At 40.8% G+C, this 21600-nt stretch overlaps 1 protein-coding gene across 1 annotated transcript in view; it reads right to left on the minus strand.

The window, feature by feature from the left end:
- NID1 (nidogen 1) overlaps positions 1-21600 on the minus strand; it is an 84829-nt gene that overhangs the window by 53344 nt on the left and 9885 nt on the right. The window contains exon 2 of the mRNA XM_045783720.2: positions 771-1070. Within this exon, the coding sequence (XP_045639676.2) occupies positions 771-1070 (300 nt within the window). The remainder of the gene's footprint in view (positions 1-770; positions 1071-21600) is intronic.

Raw genomic sequence — 21600 nt, forward strand, 5'->3', positions numbered from 1 at the left:
TCCTGGGGAAGGGGTGGGGGGTGGGGGTCACGATCAGAGAATTGCGAACAATGTGATACAGCTGCTGAAAAGGGTGTGCGGAGAAGGAAGGGTAAGGGGAGATGAGGCCCAAGTGGGGGGCAAGGGCTCTGTACAAGGAGTTGGGCGTTCATCACTCAAGTAGAAGGGACACACACTTGAGAAATGTAAGGCTGTAAGCGGTTTTCAAGTAGAACACTCAGAAAGATACAAAAAGCAAACTGTGTCCTGCAGGCTCATAACAGGCTTTCCCAAAGTGGGACATAATGTATCTTATTTGGGAGGGAAAAAAATAGAGTATGCCCAAAAGGTTTGGGGACTGCTGAATTTTTTAAAAAAATTAAGCAGGTTTCTTTATTGCAGGACTTTTCAGAGTGAGTCACCAAGGGGGAGATAAAGTTTTGCATTTCCCAAACTTATTTGGCCAGGGGAGGCCTTTTTCTCAAGGACTATCTTGTAGGAATGGTGTTCTGTGGTATCCACTTTGGGAACTACCAACCTGGAACATCCCCTGTTTAAATGGAGTGCTTTTGGACCTTTCCAGTTTCTCTCTTTCTGTAATACTATAAAAATTAAACAATGATGGAGCAAAGTTATTTTTTTCTAAGGCGAAACAGGGGCATGTCCCAAAAAGTTACTTTAGGGTAACTGGCTTCTTGACCTACCCAAGTGTCTCCCTTCCTTCAAGGAAGACCAAAGTGTACAAAATCAACCTGCTGACTATTTGTCCTTGTACCCGGGACAGTGCTTACCTTGCCTTCCTGGTCAGGGTCCTTGCTGGGCCCCTGGTAGGGGGCCACGGATTCCCAAGTGACAACCACCGCGCTACTGGGCTGGAAGGACACTTCTGGGAACCCTCTCTGGACACACTCTGCGGCCAGCTGAGTGACGGAGGGGGATAAGTCTTCCCGATAATAAACCTTCCCAAGGCCATCTGTCGTGTCCAAGTCCGCCAGAAAAGGTGCGACGACTCCAAAGGTCGGTGGGAAGAACCCCGGATAGGATTCTTTGGCTGGGGGTTCACTCATGGCAATAATGCCATTTGTGGTGACCTGTACAAAACAAAGCATAGTTAAGAGGAGAGCAAGGAAAAAAAAGAAAAGTCTTCCTCAGGGACTCTGAGCTTCCGCACACAGAACGCTGTCACAGGTACCCCCAGTCTGTCAAATACAACAGAACTGGAGAAGGACATGATACTGAATTATAAAATTCAGCACTCCTCTCCTGAGCAGATGGCCTGGTGGAAGGAGCACGGGGCAAGAATTACAGGACCTGACTCTGGCTTATACCCATCACTGGACCTTGGACACGTGTCTTGAACTTCGAGTCTTGGGTTTCCCATGTGTACCTGCTTCGTACTCTGCAAAACGCCACTCAAACCTAAGCCATTATTAAAGCCTTCACTTTACAAACTTCACCCAACAAACTGCATAATCGTTATATACAGGGCTGGGCTGTGGGTCCCAAAATGGGTAGAACACAGTCTCTCCCTTCAAGGAACCCACAATCCAGAAGGATAGGGGGGAGGGCGGACACACACACAGATGATGACAAAATGAGTAATGGGTCAAGAAGTCACTTTGGGGGCACCCGGCTGGCTCAGTCAGTAGAGCATGCAATTCTTGATCACGGGGTCATGAATTCAAGCCCCACTTTGGGCATAGATCTTACTTAAAGTAATAATAAATAAGTGAATAAAATAAATTGAAAGTGCATCTCTTAAAAAAAAAAGAAGTAAATTTGAATGGAGCATTACAGTATCATTAATAATTGCAAAAGTTTAATGTGTCAGAATAATAGCTAACACCGAATGTTTACCATGTCCCAGGCGTCTTGTCAACACTGAATCCTCAGAAGAACTCCGTAAGACTAGATACTAATATCATACACATTTTTCTGATGGAGAAAATGAGGTAAGTTAAATTCATCCAAAGTTACCAGTTAAGTGTCAGCACTGGGATTTGAACCCAGGGAGCCGGACTCCAAAGTTGGCCCTCTTAATCACCATGTACAGCCTTCTTGAAATCAGTTCTAAGTGCCTATAAAAAGAGATCGGTATTCTTATCCAGCTAACCCCCACACTGCTTGAGAAAAAGGGAAGGGGACAAAAAGCCCCTTGATTGTTTGAGGGTACTCGGTGGTGGGGTACCTGGGTCTCCTGCAAAGCCATGCTAAGAATGAGGCTTTGACCCCCCTCTCTCTTCCTTGTTAGTGTACAATCCGCTGATGACTTCAGTGCCCTTTTTACTTCGAGAATCTGTGAATTTTAAAAAAAGATGCCCTAATCAAATGGGAGAGACTTTGCAAACGGCCCCTTAGTCTGTACTTCTAAGAGGCGGTGGATCAGAGAACATGAATGCAAAAAAGGGGCTCTTTCCTGTTCAGGAGTTGATTGGAAGGCCTGTGGGTTTTCCAAGTCACTTATTTCCCTCCCTCCTCCCACACAGCCTTCTCCCCCACTCCCTTCAGACCTCATTACTAGAGGGGGGGGTGGGGTGGACACAAAGAAGAGGAAAGGTTCAAAGGGGTGGAGTGGATCTGGGCCCCGGGGAAGGGAAAGGAACAAGGCACAGGAGTTCTGGGAGTTCTGGGAGTTATGTGTGGAAACCCTCCCTTCTGACCAGTCTTCTGGGCTGTTAACTGTTTAGGGGCATAATTCCCAGCACCACCTGGCCCCAGCAGTGATTTTCTGGAGCGTGCTGGCAGGCCGAGGAGGCAGTCAGGGAGGGAGCTCGGCCAGCTCGTTTCTCACCCTCTCGTCCCGCCAGCCCATCCACACATCTCCCGGCACGGACATCCCGGTGGGGCTGACGTGTGGGGGCGTGGGAAACAGTTCATTTTCCCAAGCCACCAGAAGCTGGCAGTTACCAGCCGCTAGTGGGAAGCGATCACACGGAGGCCACATACGGAAAACTTAGTTTTAAAAAGCTGTTTTCCAGTGAAATTTAAGTCAGCCCAACAATTCTGAAAACACTCCCGGTGTCTTTTAGTATTTAGAATCTGGACACAGGACTGTGTGTCTTATCACAAGGAATGCTTTGGGAATCGAGTTTTTAGACAAGTATTGAGAAGCACAGCAAATGCCTTGGACACAGACCACATAACCCTCATTAGTATCAGTACTGGAAAATTATTTTTCAGGCCTTTTTTATGGCATATGCAACTCAACTGTTGGTGATAATGAAAGATGACATCAGAGATAAATGTCACAGACAGAACATCCAGAAGTTTCATTTGACTCTTAGCTTTAAACTTCTCCTGAGTCAGTGTTTGCTTGTTTGAGATATACCAATGCATGGCTGACTTGAACAATATTCTCTGACATTTGGGTGCCAGTCCCACTGTACAAGTCTGATGCTTTCATCGTCTTGTTCCTTTTCTCCATCTTCTTAAAGTTGAGCAAGTCGATGGAGGCACAAGGAGCACGAAGGGAAAGGCCTATAAAGTACTTAGGAGGCCAGGAGGGCGGACTTGGGTACTACAGTCTCCAAGGGGACCAGAGTGGGGACCACTGAGAGATTCATGCCATTCTCCCAGTTGCTTAAGACAAGAAACTGGGGAGTTGGCCTTGATTCCTTCCCCTTTCTCAACCCATGTCCTGTGTGTCCCACCTCTGAGGTCCCTGACACTCTCTCCATCCCCACGACCGGCAGCATCTTCCCCCCACCGCTTCATGCATTCACATGACTGGCTCGCTCTCACCCTCTGGGCTCAGTGAAGTACGGCCTCTAAGAGAGCCTTCTCCTTCTATCCAGTGTAGGCCCCCCCTGCTCACCCCTCCTTCTCCCTTCCCTCACTCCCTGACCCCCCATTTCTGTCCCTGCTTCCTGTTTGTTTCCTTCCAAGTGCGGACCACCATGTGGGATGACCTTATTTGCTCATCTGCTGGCTCTCGCTACTTTCCCCATGAGGTGGTATGTCCCTTCAAAAGCTGGGACCGTGTCCACTTTGGTCACTGCTGTAGCTCAAAGCTTATACACTGCCTGGCGTGTGTTAGTCCCCTCCCTTCCTGACTTCCTCCAGAAAAAGGGGTGGGGCGGTTCAGACAGAATAAGGCCTGAATACCAGGGCTGTTCTAGAAATAGTGCCTGAAGGTGTGTGAGTTCCACTCGTGAGCCTCATGAAGGATCAGAGCATTATGGGTTGCGGTGGTCCTTCTCACTGGAGCGCCACACCAATTACTAAAACAAAGAGTCAGCATAAATATGAACTGATGACCTGAATCCAAGAAAGTCTCCAGATCTAACCACCAGTTTACAGGAAATACAGGGGACAGAAGAACATGTTCAGTAATACTAGAGGGACACGATCAGCCAAATCCAGAACATGGGACACTGTGAAGGACAAATACCCGGTTTCTTTAACAAATATATTTCAAGAAAAAACGTGGTGAGGGCAATCTATAGATTTAAGAAGTCCTAAGAAACCTATCTGCCAGATCTGGGTCCAACTTAAGCTGGACTGGGTCTAGCATGAGGCCCTGGGTAAATACAATTTTGTTTTAAGGCTGAACAAACAGGTTAATCCTACCAAAGATAATCTTGAAATACAGTGGCCACAGTGGAGAACTTTTAACCTAGATAAGCTTATCCATTTATGAGATATCCTAGAAAAAAAGGAGTCTCAGCCAAGCACTCACCATAAAAAGTAGAGGGAAAATTATTTTTCCTGCTCTACCGCTTCTGGTGACCAGGATATGACCTGCCAGGACACCCTACTCACTCCAGAGCATGCAGATGGAATCCTGGGAAAACTGGCAGAAGCCAGCAAAGGGTGAGACTTCTTGCCAAAGTCAGCTCTCCCAGATCTCTATCTGCAGAGCCTGGTTGAGAGGAAGGTCAAATTTCATGTTGTCCTTTCCTTTCCAAATTCAGATTGGCAGGCAAAACCATTTGTAACAATTGGGTCTTTGAATTGTGACTTGCGAATTTACTTTTGGGCACCCATTGACTGTTGATCTTTTCTCTCTAGGGGGTAGCTACTGCCTTCTTATTTATCTGGTTTTGTGTCAGGTTGGGACGCCCCCAAAATTTGGTCAGACAGAGATGTGTGTTGTCCTCCATTTGCGGCTAGGGTCCTATCAACTATTGCCAGCTCTCAGGAGAATTGTCGAAGTCTTTGTTTCTTTTGGTTATCTTTGGGAGTGCCTAGAGGAGTTATCTTGGGCAGGTAGTATTCTTTGCACCCTCCTTGGGGGATGCCTCTTGCATCCAAGGGATTAGTTAATACTGCTGGGAATATAAATTGTTTCTGCCGGCTGAAACCTGACGAGATATTTGAAAGGACTTTTTAAAGTTGCTCTACAGTCAAAAGTTGGCCAAATTAGAAGCTGACATTCAGAGATGACAGGAATATGTTTTTAGGCCTTCTCACCTAAGCTAAAATGAAACTATGTACCCAGAGGAAAAGAAAAACATTCTGAAGTCTTTTGTGGAAGGATTTACTAAAATATACAAAGACACAGCACCTCTAAATCCATAACACAAGAATCTTTTCATTTTCATTTTGGTAGAAGACCTTCCCCCAATATAAAGAAGCAAACTGAAGATAATGTATTTAGATGGGAGATTCAGCCCCTTGATATCATTAAAGCTACATCCCAATCGTTTACGGAATTAAGAGCAACTGTCCTTATGTTACAAATCTTTGTAAAACCAGAAATACGGCTCTAGAAACAATCCAAAGTCTACCTATCATTACCATCCCCCAAGACTCCCTATGCATCTCAGAATGCCTGCACATAACGTAAAAGATCAGAACTTTGGAAACAGAACTGTCTTGCTTTGAAGAAAAGCAAGGAGGAAAAATTTAAATAGCAAAGTCCGTAGACTTCTGATAATAGACAAATACACCCTAAAACTCCTAGAAGAAAACTTGCATTCCTTCTCTGTCCCTAGCAGATGTAACTTTTAGCCTGTCTTTGAAATATAAACACCCCAGGAGGAAAATAAAACACAGCCCACATTCACCTGAGACTGAAGAAAAAAAGGCAGGGGAGGAGGAAGCTTTTTCAAAATATAAACAGTTAAAAAAGCTCACTCGCCCCAAAACTGGTCCACAGCCTCCATAAAATTACTTGTCAAAGACAAATACACATTTTAAGTCTCTTCCACAAATATTACTAAAAAGCTTTAGCCACCTGCCATCTGACCAGGTAAACTTTCCATCTGCCAGAAACAAAATTTGGATCCAACTGTTCTTTCACAAACTAGTGAGTTTTGCATTATCATACCAGTCTCACCGCTAAAATAAAAGCTAGGAGATCTCTGTTTGCATTTGTCTGCATGTTTATGTATGTATATTATAAATGTGTAATTAATTTTTCTTCTATTTCCAGACAATAATGCAAAAATTAATTTGTAAAGAGCTCTATTTAATTGGCTTAAAGACAAACACGAATTATATCAATCAAGTGTACTCTCAGAAACACAGAAACTAACCCAAATGTTTTTCAAGTTCATGATCTAGAATAATCTTTGATAAATAAAAGCTAGTTTAAGTTTGTTGGTTTAATTAAAACAAGCTTGTCTTTGGCGTTATCACTATTAAATATAATACTTTTATTCCACATACGTTTACTAAAAATCAAATAAGCTCCTGATATCTCTGTTACAGAGTTTGTCAGTAAAAAAGATACCATAAGATATCCCTAAAGCTGTTTAAGGTCTCATGAAGTTTTCATGACTAATCTAAATGTAATTGTTCAGAAAGAGAGAGTTAAATAGATGCAAGTAAGATAAAAATTTATAAATTAACTTTTCAAAAATAATGCTGCTTGATGGTATGTCTACTTAAAAATAGTTTCCAGGGGCACCTGGGTGGCTCAGTAGGTTAAACATCTGACTCTGGATTTCCACTCAGATCATGATCTCAGGAGCATGTAATAGAGCCCTGGGGAGATTAGGTAAAAGATGGTTGGAGGAGAAGAAAACCTTAGTATCCTCTGGTCCCAGGAATTCAGCTAGATAGGTATCAAACCATTCTGAACACCTGCAAACTTAACCAGAGACATAAGAAAAGAATAGCTGCAACTCTACAAACAGAAAAGCAGCCGCTTTCTGCAAGAATGACAAGAGAACAAGAGGCAGTACTGACCGCCAGAGACCTAATCAGTACAGACATAAGTAAGATGTCAGAACTGGAGTTCAGAATAACGATTATAAAGATACTAGCTGGGCTTGAAAAAAGCATAGAGGACACTAGAGAATACCTTTCTGGAGAAATAAAATAACTAAAATCTAATCAAGTTGAAATTGAAAAGGCTACTAATGAGATAAAATAAAAAATGGAGGTTCTAACTGCTAGGATAAATGAGGCAGAAGAGAGAATTAGTGATATAGAAGACAAAATGATGAAGAATAAAGAAGCTGAGAAAAAGAAAGATAAACAACTACTGGATCACAAGGGGAGAATTCAAGAGATATGTGATACCATAAAGTGAAACAATATTAGAATAATTGGGATCCCAGAAGAAGAAGAAAGAGAAAGAGGGGCAGAAGGTATACTGGAACAAATTGTAGTGGAGAACTTCCCTAATCTGGGAAAGGAAACAGGCATTCAAGTCCAGGAGGCACAGAGAACCCTACCTTAAAATCAATAAAAATAGATCAAGATCCCGATATATAATAGTGACACTTGTAAACCTCAGAGACAAAGAGAAAATCCTGAAAGCAGCTTGGAACAAGAGGTCTGTAACCTACAAGGGTAGAAATATTAGATTGGCAGCAGACCTATTCACAGAGACCTAGCAGGCCAGAAAGGACTGGCATGATATATTCAGAAATGAGATAAATGAGAAAAATAAGCAGCCAAGAATACTTTACCCAGCTAGGATGTCATTCCAAATAGGAGAGATAAAAAGCTTCCAGGACAAATGGAAACTAAAAGAATTTGTGATTACTAAACCAGCCCCATAAGAAATACTAAAAGGGATCCTTTAAGGGAAAACAGAACCCAAAACTAACATAGACCAGAAAGGAACTGAAACAACATACAGAAACAGTGACTTTACAGGTAATACATGGCACTAAATTCGTATCTTTCAATAGTTATTCTGAATGTAAATGAGCTAAATGCCCCCAATCAAAAGACAAAGGGTATCAGACTGGATAAAAAAACAAAAGCCATTGATATGCTATCTGAAGAGACTCATTTTAGACCCAAAGACAACTCCAGATTGAAAGTGATAGGGTGGAAAACCATTTATCAGGCTAAGGGACATCAAAAGAAAGCAGGGCTTGCAAGCCTAATCAGACAAGTTAGATTTTAAGCCAAAGACTGTAATAAGAGATGAGGAAGGACACTATATCATAATTAAAGTGTATATCCAAAAAGAAGATCTAATAATTGTAAATATTTATGCACCTATCATGGGAGCAGCCAATTATATACACCAATTAATAACAAAATTAAAGAAACACATCAATAATAATACAATAATAGTAGAGAACTTCAACACCATCTCACTGCAATAGACAGATCATCTAAGCAGAAGATCAACAAGGAAACAAGGGCTTTGAATGACACACTGAACTGGATGGACTTCACAGATACATTCAGAGTTTCCATCCTAAAGCCACAGAAGACACATTCTTCTTGAGTGCACATGGAACATTCTCCAGAATAGACCACACGCTGGGTCACAAATCAGGTCTCAACTAGTACCAAAAGATTGGGATCATTCCCTGCATATTTTCAGACCACAATGCTTTGAAACTTGAACTCAATAACAAGAGGAAATTTGGAAAGAGCTCAAATACGTGGTGGCTAAAGAGCATCCTACTAAAGAATGAACAGATCAACCAGGAAACTAAGAAGAATATTTTTTTTTACAGATTTTATTTATTTATTCAACAGAGACAGAGACAGCCAGCAAGAGAGGGAACACAGCAGGGGGAGTGGGAGATGAAGAAGCAGGCTCATAGCGGAGGAGCCTGATGTGGGGCTCGATCCCATAACGCTGGGATCATGCCCTGAGCCAAAGGCAGACGCTTAACTGCTGTGCCACCCAGGCACCCCGACTAAGAAGAATTTTTAAAAATCATGGAAACAAATAAAAATGGAAACACAACTCTTCAAAACCTTTGGGATGCAGCAAAGGCAGACCTAAAAGGGAAGTATATAGCACTATAAACCTATCTCAAGAAACAAGAAAGGTCTAAAATACAAAACCTAACCTTACACCTAAAGGAGCTGGAGAAAGAACAGCAAATAAAGCCTAAACCCAGCAAGAGAAGAGAATTCATAAAGATTACAACAGAAATCAATGAACTAGAAACCAAAAGAACAGTAGAGCAGATCAACGAAACTAGGAGCCTGTTCTTTGAAAGAATTAATAAGATCAATAAAACCCTAGCCAGACTTATCAAAAAGAAAAGAGAAAGGACCCAAATGAATAAAATCATGAATGAAAGAGCAGAGATCACAACCAAACTGAAGAAATACCAATAAGAACATATTATGAGCAACTATATGCCAACAAATTAGGCAATCTGGAAGAAATGGATGCATTCCTAGAGACGTATCAACTGAAACAACAAGAAACAGAAAACCCGAATAGACCCATCACCAGTTAGGAAATCGAAGCAGTAATCCAAAATCTTCCAAAAAACAAGAATCCAGGGCTGGTTGTCTTCCCAGGGGAATTCTACCAAACATTTAAAGAAGAATGAATACCTATTCTTCTGAAGCTATTTCAAAAAATAGAAATGGAAGGAAAACTTCCAAACTCTTGCTATGAGGCCCACATTACCTTGAATCCAAAACCAGACAAAGACCTCACCAAAGAGGAGAATTACAGACCAATATCCCTGATGAACATGGATGCCAAAATTCTCACCAAGATACTAGCCAGTACAGTGCAACAGTACATTAAAAGGATTATTCACCATGACCAACTGGGATTTATTCCTGGGCTGCCAGGGTGGTTCAACACCCTGCAGATCAATCAATGTGATATACTTTATAAATAAAAGAAAGGACAAGAAACATATGATCTTCTTAATAGATGCAGAAAAAGCATTTGACAAAGTACAGTATCCTTTCTAGATTAAAACTTTTCACAATGTAGGGATAAAGAGAACATACCTCAATATCATAAAAGTCATCTATGAAAAGCTCACAGCAAATATCATTCTCAATGGCAAAAAACTGAGAGCTTTTCCCCTAAGGTCAGGTACATGACAGGGATGCCCACTATCACCACTGTTGTTCAATATAGTACTAGAAGTCTTGGGGCTCCTGGGTGGTGCAGTCGTTAAGCGTCTGCCTTCGGCTCAGGGCATGATCCAGGCGTTCTGGGATCAAGCCCCACATCAGGCTCCTCTGCTAGGAGCCTGCTTCTTCCTCTCCCACCCCCCTTGCTTGTGTTCCCTCTCTCACTGGCTGTCTCTGTCAAAGAAATAAAAATAAAATCTTAAAAAAAAAAAAAAAAGTACTAGAAGTCTTAGCCTCAGCAATCAAGCAACAAAAATAAATCAAAAATATCTGAATCAGCAAAGAAGAAGTCAAACTCTCACTCTTCACAGATGACACGATACTCTATGTGGAGAAACCAAAAGATTCCACCCCAAAATTCCTAGAACCCATACAGGAATTCAGCAATGTGGCAGGATATAAAATCAATGCACAGAAATCAGTTGCATTTCTATACACTAACAATGAGACAGAAGAAAGAGAAATTAAGGGGTTGAGCCCATTTACAGTTGCACCCAAAACCATAAGATACCTAGGAATAAACCTAACCAAAGAGGCAAAGGATCTATACTGAGAAAACTGTAGAACACTCATGAAAGAAATTGTGGAAGACACAAAGAAATGGGAAAATGTTCCATGTTCATGGATTGAAAGAACAAATATTGTGAAAATATCTATGCTACCTAGAACCATCTATACATTCAACGCAATCTCTATGAAAATATCATCAACGTTTTTCACAGAGCTGGAACAAATAATCCTAAAATTTGTATGGCACCAGAAAAGACCCCGAGTAGCCAAAGGAATATAGAAAAAGAAAACCAAACCTGGTGGCATCACAGTCCCAGACCTCAAGCTCTGTTACAAAGCTGTAATCATCAAGACAATATGGTACTGGCACAAAATCAGACATATAGATGAAAGGAACAGAATACAGCACCCAGAAATGGACCCCCAACTCTATGGCCAACTAATCTTCGACAAAGCAGGAAAGAAGATCCAATGGAAAAAAAAAACAGTCTCTTCAACAAATGGTGCTGGGAAAATTGGACAGTCACATGCAGAAGAATGAAACCGGACCGTTTCCTTACACATACACAAAAACAGACTCAAAATGGATGCAAGACCTAAATGTGAGACAGGAATCCATCAAAGTCCTAGAAGAGAACACAGGCAGCAACCTCTGTGACCTTGGTCGCAGAAACTTCTTGCTAGACATCTCCAAAGGCAAGGGAAACAAAGGCAAAAATGAACTATTGGGATTTCATCAAGATAAAAAGCTTTTGCACAGCGAAGGAAACAGTCAACAAAACCAAAAAAAAAAAAAAAAAAAAAAAGCCAACAGAATGGGAGAAGATATTTGCAAATGACATATCAGATAAAGGGCTAGTATCCAAAATCTATAAAGAACTTATCAAACTCAACACCCAAAGAACAAATAATCCAATCAAGAAATGGGCAGAAGACATGAACAGACATTTCCCCAAAGAAGACATCCAAATGGCCAACAGACACATGAAAAAATGTTCAACATCACTCGGCATCAGGGAAATACAAATCCAAACCACAATGAGATACCACCTCGCACCTGTCAGAATGGCTAAAATTAACAAGTCAGGAAACAATAAATGTTGGGGGGTATGGGGTGAGAGAGGGTATCCCTCTAATACTGTTGGTAGGGATACAAGCTGGTGCAGCCACTCTGGAAAACAGTACGGAGGTTCCCCAAAAAGTTGAAAATAGAGCTACCCTATGACCCAGCAATTGCACCACTAGGGATTTACCCCAAAAATACAAATGTAGTGATCCGAAGGGGCACCTGCACCCCAATGTTTATACCAGCAATGTCCACAGTAGCCAAACTATGGAAAGAGCCCAGATGTCCATTGACAGATGAATGGATAAAGAAGATGTGATATATATATATATATATACACACACAATGGAATACTACTCAGCCATCAAAAAAATTGAAATCTTGCCATTTGCAATGGCAGGGATGGAACTGTAGAGTATGATGCTAAGTGAAATAAGTCAGAGAAAGACAATTATCATATGATCTCACTCATATGTGAAATTTAAGAAACAAAACAGGATCACAGGGGAAGAGAGGGAAAAATAAAACAATACAAAATCAGGGAGACAAACCATAAGAGACTCTTAATCATAGGAAATAAACTGAGGGTTGCTGGAGGGGCGAAGGGTGGGAGGATGGGGTAACTGGGTGATGGACATTAAAGAGGGCACATGATGTAATGACCACTGGGTATTATATAAGACTGATGAATCACTAAACTCTACCCCTAAAACAAATAATACATTATTAATTGAATTCAAATAAATAAATAAAATGTCAAAAAAATTTTTTAAAAAGAGAGAAATTAGGCCCTGCGTGGAGCTCTGCACTGAATGTGGACCCTGCTTGGGATTCTCTCCCTCTCTCTGCACGCCCCCCCCCCCCGCCAATCCCCCTGGCACAGGTGCGTACACCCTCTCTCTCTAATTAAAAGAAAGTTTTTAAAATCTTTTTGATAACTGGAAACCTTAAAGTTATACTGAGAAAAGTTAAATAATGGATATTCATTGACTAGCTAGATCACTTCCAAATAAAAGAAAACACTGAAATATTAATTACTGAACCTGTGGCTTTCTTTTACAGAGGAACTCAAGATATTTGGGTCTCTCAGTAAATATGTTCTGTGCCACACTGGAAAATTTATGGGGCGCCTGGATGGCTTAGTTGGTTAATTAAGCATCTGCCTTCGGCTCAGGTCATAATCCTGAGGTCCTGGGATCCAGCCCTGTATTGGGCTTCCTGCTCAGTGGGGAGCCAGCTTCTCTTCTCCCCTGCTTATGCTCACCTTCTCATGCTGTCTCTCTCTCACAAACAAACAAACAAATACATAAATAAAGGAACATTTACTATTAGGAAGAATATACTTCTGGGAATTATAAAATGTATTTATAAATTTGTCCATCCACAGTTGCTTACTTCTTAGTTTTCAATAGGAATTAGGGATTCTAATAATTAAGAATTCTTTTTTTTTTTTTTAAAGATTTATTTATTTATTTATTTGACAGAGAGAGAGAGAGACAGCCAGCGAGAGAGGGAACACAAGCAGGGGGAGTGGGAGAGGAAGAAGCAGGCTCCTAGCAGAGGAGCTTGATGTGGGCTCCATCCCATAACGCTGGGATCATGCCGTGAGCCGAAGGCAGACGCTTAACCGCTGTGCCACCCAGGCACCCCTAAGAATTCTGATTAATACGTGTAATTAAGACCACTAGAAATAATAAGGGTTTTTAAAACATGCCACAATATCAATGTAGTGTACTTATGGAGAACAAAAACTGAGGCTTAATTTTCTTTTATCTGCTAGAAAGACAAAGTTTTCTTGGACTATTGTTCTGCTTTTGATAAGAGATTATGAAAGGTTTTTCTTTACCTTTTAAGTAATCTACCTGGAAAGCAAAGATTTTTGTCTTGCCAAAATAACTCATAGTGCTTCATGTTGTCTTCCTCAGGACTTCGATTACTTAAGAAAACCCAGTCTTCTCAATAGTAAGAAAGTGAAGTTTTGTTCACAACTATGTAACTTTCCGTATTTGTCCTTAACATTGTCTATTGTTAGTTTGACTAAATAGATAATTAAGTATTAAATCATAATCATCTGTGATCCTATTTAATCAAATGTGCAAGCCTTTCGACATCTTCTAAAAATCAAATTCTAAACGGAGTTTTCTTGACCCCAAAGTAATTTTAAGATTTCCCAGAGGGTCTCCATTATATCTCAAAGGATTTGTCTCTCACCTTGTAAAAGAAAGATTTTAAATTACACGGGGTTCATTGTCAAATAAGTGATGTTAAACCTTCTTAGGTTATATTGTATGGATGCATGTTATTAATATAAGTGCTCTAGAAATTGTATGAAATTCCCCAAAATCTGACATGTCCTGGTATAATGTTATCCGTCATAATTCCATTTGTTACCTTAAAATGTTGTATGCCATAGAAATAATCAAACTTTCTTGTCAGTTCCATTATAATTAACTCTCATCAGATCTTTAGTCATGGTCCTTTTACATCTTTTGTCACGTACAGACTGTTATTTTAATCTGACGCTTTTGCAAAAGTACTCACCTTCAGTAAGATTCACAGAAAGGACTCTGACAAGTACTCTAGAATTTTCTGATAACTTTTTAACTTTATTTCTGCTTATCTTTCTGATAACTTTAAGATTATGCAATCAAACTGGCTACAAATTTCCAGAACCAATTAGAGAATCTGGATTAAAGCAGAACAAGAATTCATAACATGGGATTGAATGAAATGATGAGGATTATTTGTTTTCGTTTTTGATTTTTACAAATTTTTCTTTGAGACATTGCTGGTTCCTTAATGTTTTGTTTTTTTCCAGCTTTAGGGAAAGCATTTTTACTTTTTCATTTTGTAAAGTCTACCTTTGTAAACATAATTTAAACATGCCTTATTCTCCCTACCTGATCCCTCCAGAACATAGAAACTTACTGAGTATTATTATTTTCATACTATATAGTTACTCGCATAAGTTCAATAAGAATCTGTTCTCTTTGGACATAATTGGAAGTATTGGTTGTATTACTAAGGCTTTGACTGGAATGTCAGATTTGAGAACGTGCACAGGGGCGCCTGGCTGGCTCAGTCCATAGAGTGTGTGACTCTTGATCTCAGGATTGTGAGTTCAAGCCCCATATTGGGCATGGAGCCTACTTTAAAAAATAAAATGCTTAAGAAAATGTGCACAGAATCAGATAGGACCAGACAGCTTTCAGACACTAAAGTTGACTTTACAGAGCCAATAAGATCCCCTTGGAGAAAGCAGCCTGGTACCGTGCTTCTAGGGTTCCTGGCACCCCAACCAGGTTATTAAGGCAGTCACTTCCTGGCAGCCCCGGGAACCTCAGGATGTCCTGGGGACCTCATGAAGAGAGAAATTCACCCAAATCTATAGGTATTTCAGCCTAAGTCTGATGGCTTGACCTTAGCTTGGCTTCTTAGTCTGGAGAGGCTTTTAAAAGTCCAACCTAAGATTCCTTATGACAAGTTCCAGCAGGGGCACCTGGGTGGCTCAGTCAGTTAAGTGTCTGACTCTTGGTTTAGGCTCAGGTCATGATTTCAGGGTCGTGAGATGGAGCCCCATGTTGGGCTCTGTGCTCAGTGTAGAGTCTGCTTGAGATTCTCTCTCCCTCTCCCTCTGCCCCTCCCCCCACTCACTCATGCATGCTTTCTCTCTCAAATAAATAAATAAATCTTAAAACAGCAAGAACAACAAAAAGTTCCAGCAAAGCAGATTTTAAAAGAACCTATACAGTCAATCATTATTTTTGCTGCACTTAATGCAAATAATCTGGTCAAATTTAATTTTTCAACTTATTTTGCAAACAGATAGGTTTGCATGATTATCTTTGATAGAAATAAGGGTGATTGTTTCAGTAGAAACTCGTAACACAACCTTGTGGATGTCAAATTCTGCTCCTGTTCATTGTATCTGGGGTTTTGTTATATCACTGTAAACTGGACTGGATCCTCAATTCTTTATGTTGCCTCAAATGTCTGGCTACACTCCAGACTAACATTTCCAATTTTCTCTCCCCCTTCTGATTTGGACTCACTAAGAACAAAGACTGCCTTTGAACCTCCTTGTAAGGGACTATCCCAGGTCCTCCTTACTGCCCAGAGAGCAGTTAAACTTCAGGGACTTGAACCATGGGTCCCTATCTCCCAATTAAAAAGGGTTCCTCCAGACCCTTGGAACTGAACACCAGCTGGAGATATAAAATTAATATCAACTAGGGAGGCTCCTCCCCAGAAGCGGATGTCATCTTGAGGTGGACAGCCCTCCCAAGGTCATGGATCAAGAACTTCACCTCCTGGGGCACCTCAGTGGCTTAGCTGGTTAAATGTCCGACTCCTGATTTCAGTTCAGGTCTCAATCTCAGGGTCATGAATTCAAGCCCCATAATGCGCTCCACGCTGGGTGTGGAGCCTACCTAAAAAAAAACCCAACAACAGATCTTTACTTCCATATGAAGTTTTTATTCCTTTTCCCTTTTCACTACTTGTGTTTTCTCTCTGAATGCATGGAAAGACAATGCTTCCAAAGTGTGGTGCCTATATCAGAATCTACCGTTAAAGTAGTACCTACCCAACAAAAAATCCTTAGACTCCCTGTCCAACATTGTTCTTGATAATAGGGTAGCCCTTGATCACCTTTTAGCTGAGCAAGGAGGTGTGTGTGCTATGGCCAGCATCACTTGCAGCACTTGGCTTAAGGAAGTGGCCCCTTCAGTGGGGTCTTTCTTAGAATTATTTGATTCTGATTGGTTTGGTTCTTGGATGCCATGCTCCAAAGTGTACTCTAGACATTGGGAACTATCCTGCTTGTAATAATCATGGCAGTCTCCCTGCAACACTGGATTCTCTATAAAGCTTTAAATGCATGTTTGCAGCCACTAACCACCAAGCAAATGATCTTAAGACTAACTCATCAGAAAAGAAACAAAGGGAATAGCTGATTTAAAGAATGTAAACCTACCTAAGGTCATGACCTGCAAACCCTCCAGAAAGATTCAGCAAAAAGACGTAATGACCTCTGAATACCACACAGACGATGAGAAAAAGAAAAATGCAAGAACTCCAGAACTGGGAGAAGCACTAATGCCATACATTTTTATCACATCTCTCAGCCTGAGAGCCTGATCAAAACGGGAGAATTGTTAAAAACCAAACAGAACCCCACAAGATAACATGCCCAAATGGAGTTGCTTATGCTAAGCTCCACATCAGCAAACCAAGACTTAGCTTTCGTTTGTTCATTTGTTTCAGAGGTAGAGTTCAGTGATTCATCAGTCTTATATGATACCCAGTGCTCATTACATCATGTGCCCTCCTTAATGTGCATCGCCCAGTTACCCCATCGCCCCACCCCCTCCCCTCTAGCAACCCTCAGTTTGTTTCCTATAGTTAAGAGTCTCTTATGAACCAAGATTTAACTTAATTACAGTTTTGGCTCTCCCAAAAATGGAATCTGAAACCAATCAGGAATCGCCTGACTAGCACTAGTTAGAAAATCTCTCGGACAGACCCTTCCCATCCTCTAAAGGAAAGGGACCTTGCAGTAACCAATCCCATTTTTCACCTAGTATGACTTCCTTGTTCCTCTTCGCTTCTGGCTATGAAAGTCTTTCATTTTGTACAGCTCCTCAGAGCTCATTTCTATCTGCTAGTTTCGATACTGCCCAATTAGAATTGATTTTTGTTTGAATAAGCTCTTAAAAGCTTTTAATATGCCTCAGTTTATATTTTAACAACAGCTGACAATTAGTACCTTGGACCCTGACTCAGGTGCCCTGACTCCCAAAGGCACCCCCACATTCTTTGCTGTAGATTACACAACAAACTCTTACGGATTGAATGTATTCCTGAGAAAGCCTGTCTGAATTATGGAGAGAATAATAATAATAATAATAATATTATTATTATTATATTACTGTCTAAACCACTTCTTTATTGAAAACAGCTACTTCCAGTCCATTGACCAATGTAAATATTGCCCTGAAATCTTACTTACAGTTTACACTGGGAAAAAGAAGCTCCTTTAGCAAAATTAAACTTCACTTCAGTGTGTTACTAGCACAACTTAATGCCCCCCAAAAGAACATATCTAGGGGCGCCTGACTGGCTCAGTCAGTGGAACATGCGACTCTTGATCTCAGGGTTGTGAGCTCGAGCCCCATGTTAGGTGTAGAGCTTACTTTAAAAAAAATGAATGAGTGAAAGAACGAACATATCTATTCTCTCACTCCAAAGACCTCACCAAACAACAGGCTCATCACCCAGTTGCACAGGGCAGAACACGTCACTTACACCACAAAACACCCCAGGGTGAAAATGCCCAGCACCACATGGCTAACAGCTGGAGCTACTTATGTAAACTGTTTCAACTCAGCTGACATTATGAGGAGGGTGGACAGAGCAACTAACTCATAATGGGGAGTGTTCCCCATTTTAAAAAGCACTTCTGTTTCACGGTCATCTGTAAAGACAGCAGGAATCACTGGAGACAGTCAAAATGCAGACACTCAATAAATTACATGTTAGATCCTTTATATTCAAATGCACACTTAAGAAGTTGAAAGGACCATCTTCTTAGGCTTTAATGAGTCTAGTAGCAGTCCCCAGGGCAGAAAGCAGCCTGCACCAGTGGGGGAAACCTTCTCCAAAACAGATGTGGTTAAGAATACTGGAGGTAGGCACAAATAAGAAACAAATGGGGTCGTTTTACAAATTGCAAATAGCTATACTGAGAAGACAATGAAATTGCCTGCAGTTGCAAAAGCGACCTCCAGGGGTGGGAGGAAGCCGGAATTTAAGGTAAAATCATTTGGGGTAAAGCACGGAAAGGCAACAAACATTTACTGAGTGCTGTGTCTAAGGTTCTTTACTAAAGCTGTCCGCATTTTTTAAAATGTCATACAAGCATCCTTCTTTTCACATATATAAAAAAGACAACGAAATGAGACTTAATTTAGCTTGATGTCGCATAGCCAGCAAGCGATGGAAGCAAGATTTGAACCTACATTTGCTGGTGCCCCCCAAAAACGTTACTTTGCTCTTTCTGTTATATTTGGCTGGCTAGTTCAGAAGAACTGTGAGCCAAAGCTTCACGTGACGGCTTCATGGATAAAGCCTGGGTAGCTAGAACAAGTGAAAAACTAAAAGGGCCTAAGGAAAGAAAAACTTGAGAAAGAAGCCCAGGAAACAGCCAAGTCCATAATACAATCAAGGAGGAGGCTGACTGATTTCAAGCCTAGGACAACTAAGGGACTGAGGGCCTGACCCACTTTCATGGTACTGTAAAGTTTATGAAGCATCTTTATTCCAGTTATTTGATTGGATCTGGTAAAGCAGGCATTAATATCATCTTCATTCTCCACTTGAGAAAAAATGAGTTTCAGTTTATAGGTCTTGCCTAAGATCATACACTAGAAGAAGTGCCAGAACAAAACTCTTGGGTCCAAACTGCACATTTTTTCCATTAACCCCACAGAGCCAGGGAAATGGCTCTGGCTTGAATTAGAAATAAAAACAAAAGTCTTAGCCTATAAAAACAAGGGACAACCTAGGGGTAATAGTTAAGAGATGTGTCAGTGTTTTCAATTTAATCCAGTTAATATCTAATGAGAGACTTTGAATCAGTTACCCATCTCTTCTGTAGGAAATTTCTACCTAAGTTACCTTCCAACATTTAAAAATGGCTGGAGTCTTTAAATGTTCACTTCTAGTGTGTCTATCAAAGACGGGGTAGAAATGTCCCTCAGTATTCCAGAACAGGAGCCAGTCAGGGAAGGGTGGGGAAGGGCTTGTACAAATTCTCAGTCACTGGGGAGAAGCATGACACTTTGACACTTGGGAGCTAGATATCAGAAGTTTACCAACTGGAACCCCAGAAACTCCCTTAATTTGGATACTTAACTTGAACACCAATCCCTTCATTTGAACATTAGAAATTATAGAGAAAGAATTAAGTCTCCATCTGCCTTTCCAGAATGAGCCATATGTCAGTATCACCCAAAAGCCCCAGTTGAGGAGGGAAAGCTTCTCCTTACAGAAGTACGCCAGCTAATAAATGTAGAAGGAATAATAGAAACAAAAAAGCAAGCAACAAAACAAACTAAAACACTACTTGGCAGCACTTAATTTAATAACTGATTGAGGCAAAGATCATCAATGGATGCTAAGCATTAATTGAAAGGTTGGTGGGAAAGGGGGCAGCTGCATAAGGCTGAAGTTTCATCCCATAGCTTGCTCGCTGTTCACAAGGGGGAAACATGACAGACCTGATCTGGCTGTCATCTCCTTAACAGTAGCAGCCAGTACAGCAATGACCAGACATCACTTGCCTCCTGATGTTGTAAGTACGACATATACAACTTCATTCAGGAAGTATCCTAAATAAGGTTTAACCTACTCTATAATAAAACATTAACATCCCAAATAAAAAATGAGCAAAGGATTTGAACAAATGTTCTCCAAAGAAGATATATAAATGGGCAATAAGCACGTGAAAAGATGCTCAACGTCATCAGCCATCAGGGACATGCAAATCAAAACCATACTGAGATAGCACTTCACACCCATTAAGTGGGCTAGAATCAAAAAGTCAAACAATAAGAAGTATTGACAGAAGATGTAGAGAAATTGGAACCTCATACGTGGTTAATGGGAATGTAAAATGGTGCAGCCATTTCCGAACTTTGGAAAACAGTTTGATAGACCCCAAAATATTAAACAGAGTTACCATATGACCTAGTTCGGGGAGGAGAAATTTACCCATACCTTCAAAGGTTCATCTGACTGGTCTAAGAATTAAATTGACACAAGACAAATTAACAGGACAAAATGAAATTTAATTTCGAACATACAGGAATACCACATACGGGAGTGTTCTGAGACAGGAAGGTAAAATGAGGTATATATGCCACCCTGCGCTGGGGAATGAGATAGGAGAGTGGGAGAATTCACAGGACAATAAGAGCAGATGTTTGGTAATTAGATGTTTGCTCTGCCACATAGATGGGTCACTCAGAAAAAACTTATCTCTGATAAAAACTCTCATTCTGGGAAGGACTCCCCAACTTACATTCTTCTAGGTAGTTAAGGCGTGGGCAAATGTTTCTCTTGAGCCCATTGGATCTTGATTGCTTTCTGCTCAAAATAACCCACATGCTAAAGTGGCACACTTAGGGAGACTCGTTTTGAGCCCCTTTACTTGCAATTCCACTCCTCAGTACAGACTCAGGAGAATTGAAAGCAGATGTCCACATACAGACTTGTACACAAACATTCATAGCAGTATTATTCATAAATAGCCAAAAAGGAGAAACAATCTGGATATCCATTACCTTATGAATGGACAAAACAACAATATTATTCAGCCATAGAAGAATAAAGTACTGATCCATGCTACAACATGGAGGAACCTTGAAAATGTTACGCTAAGTGAAAGAAGCCAGTAACAAAAGATCACATATTGTATGATTCCATTTACGTGCAATGTCCAGAATAGGCAAATCCATAGAGACAGACAGTAGATTAGTGGTTACCAGGGATCAAGGGAGTGGGGGTGCTGGGGGAGCTGGGGTGTGACTGCTAAAGGATATGAGGGCAATCAAGATATTCCATAGTTAGACAGTGGTGATGGTTGTACAACTTTCTGAATATACTAAAAATTGCTGAATTGTACATTTTAAAGGGGTCAATTTTATGGTATGTGAATCACAGGTCAATAAAGCTGGTATTTAAAAAATCAAGGAGGTATATAAAATCAGGGGGTGATTGTACATATACAT

This window comes from Ursus americanus, chromosome 6 (genome assembly GCF_024610735.1).
Source record: "Ursus americanus isolate L20-20 chromosome 6, mUrsAme1.1.p, whole genome shotgun sequence".
Lineage (NCBI taxonomy): Eukaryota > Metazoa > Chordata > Mammalia > Carnivora > Ursidae > Ursus > Ursus americanus.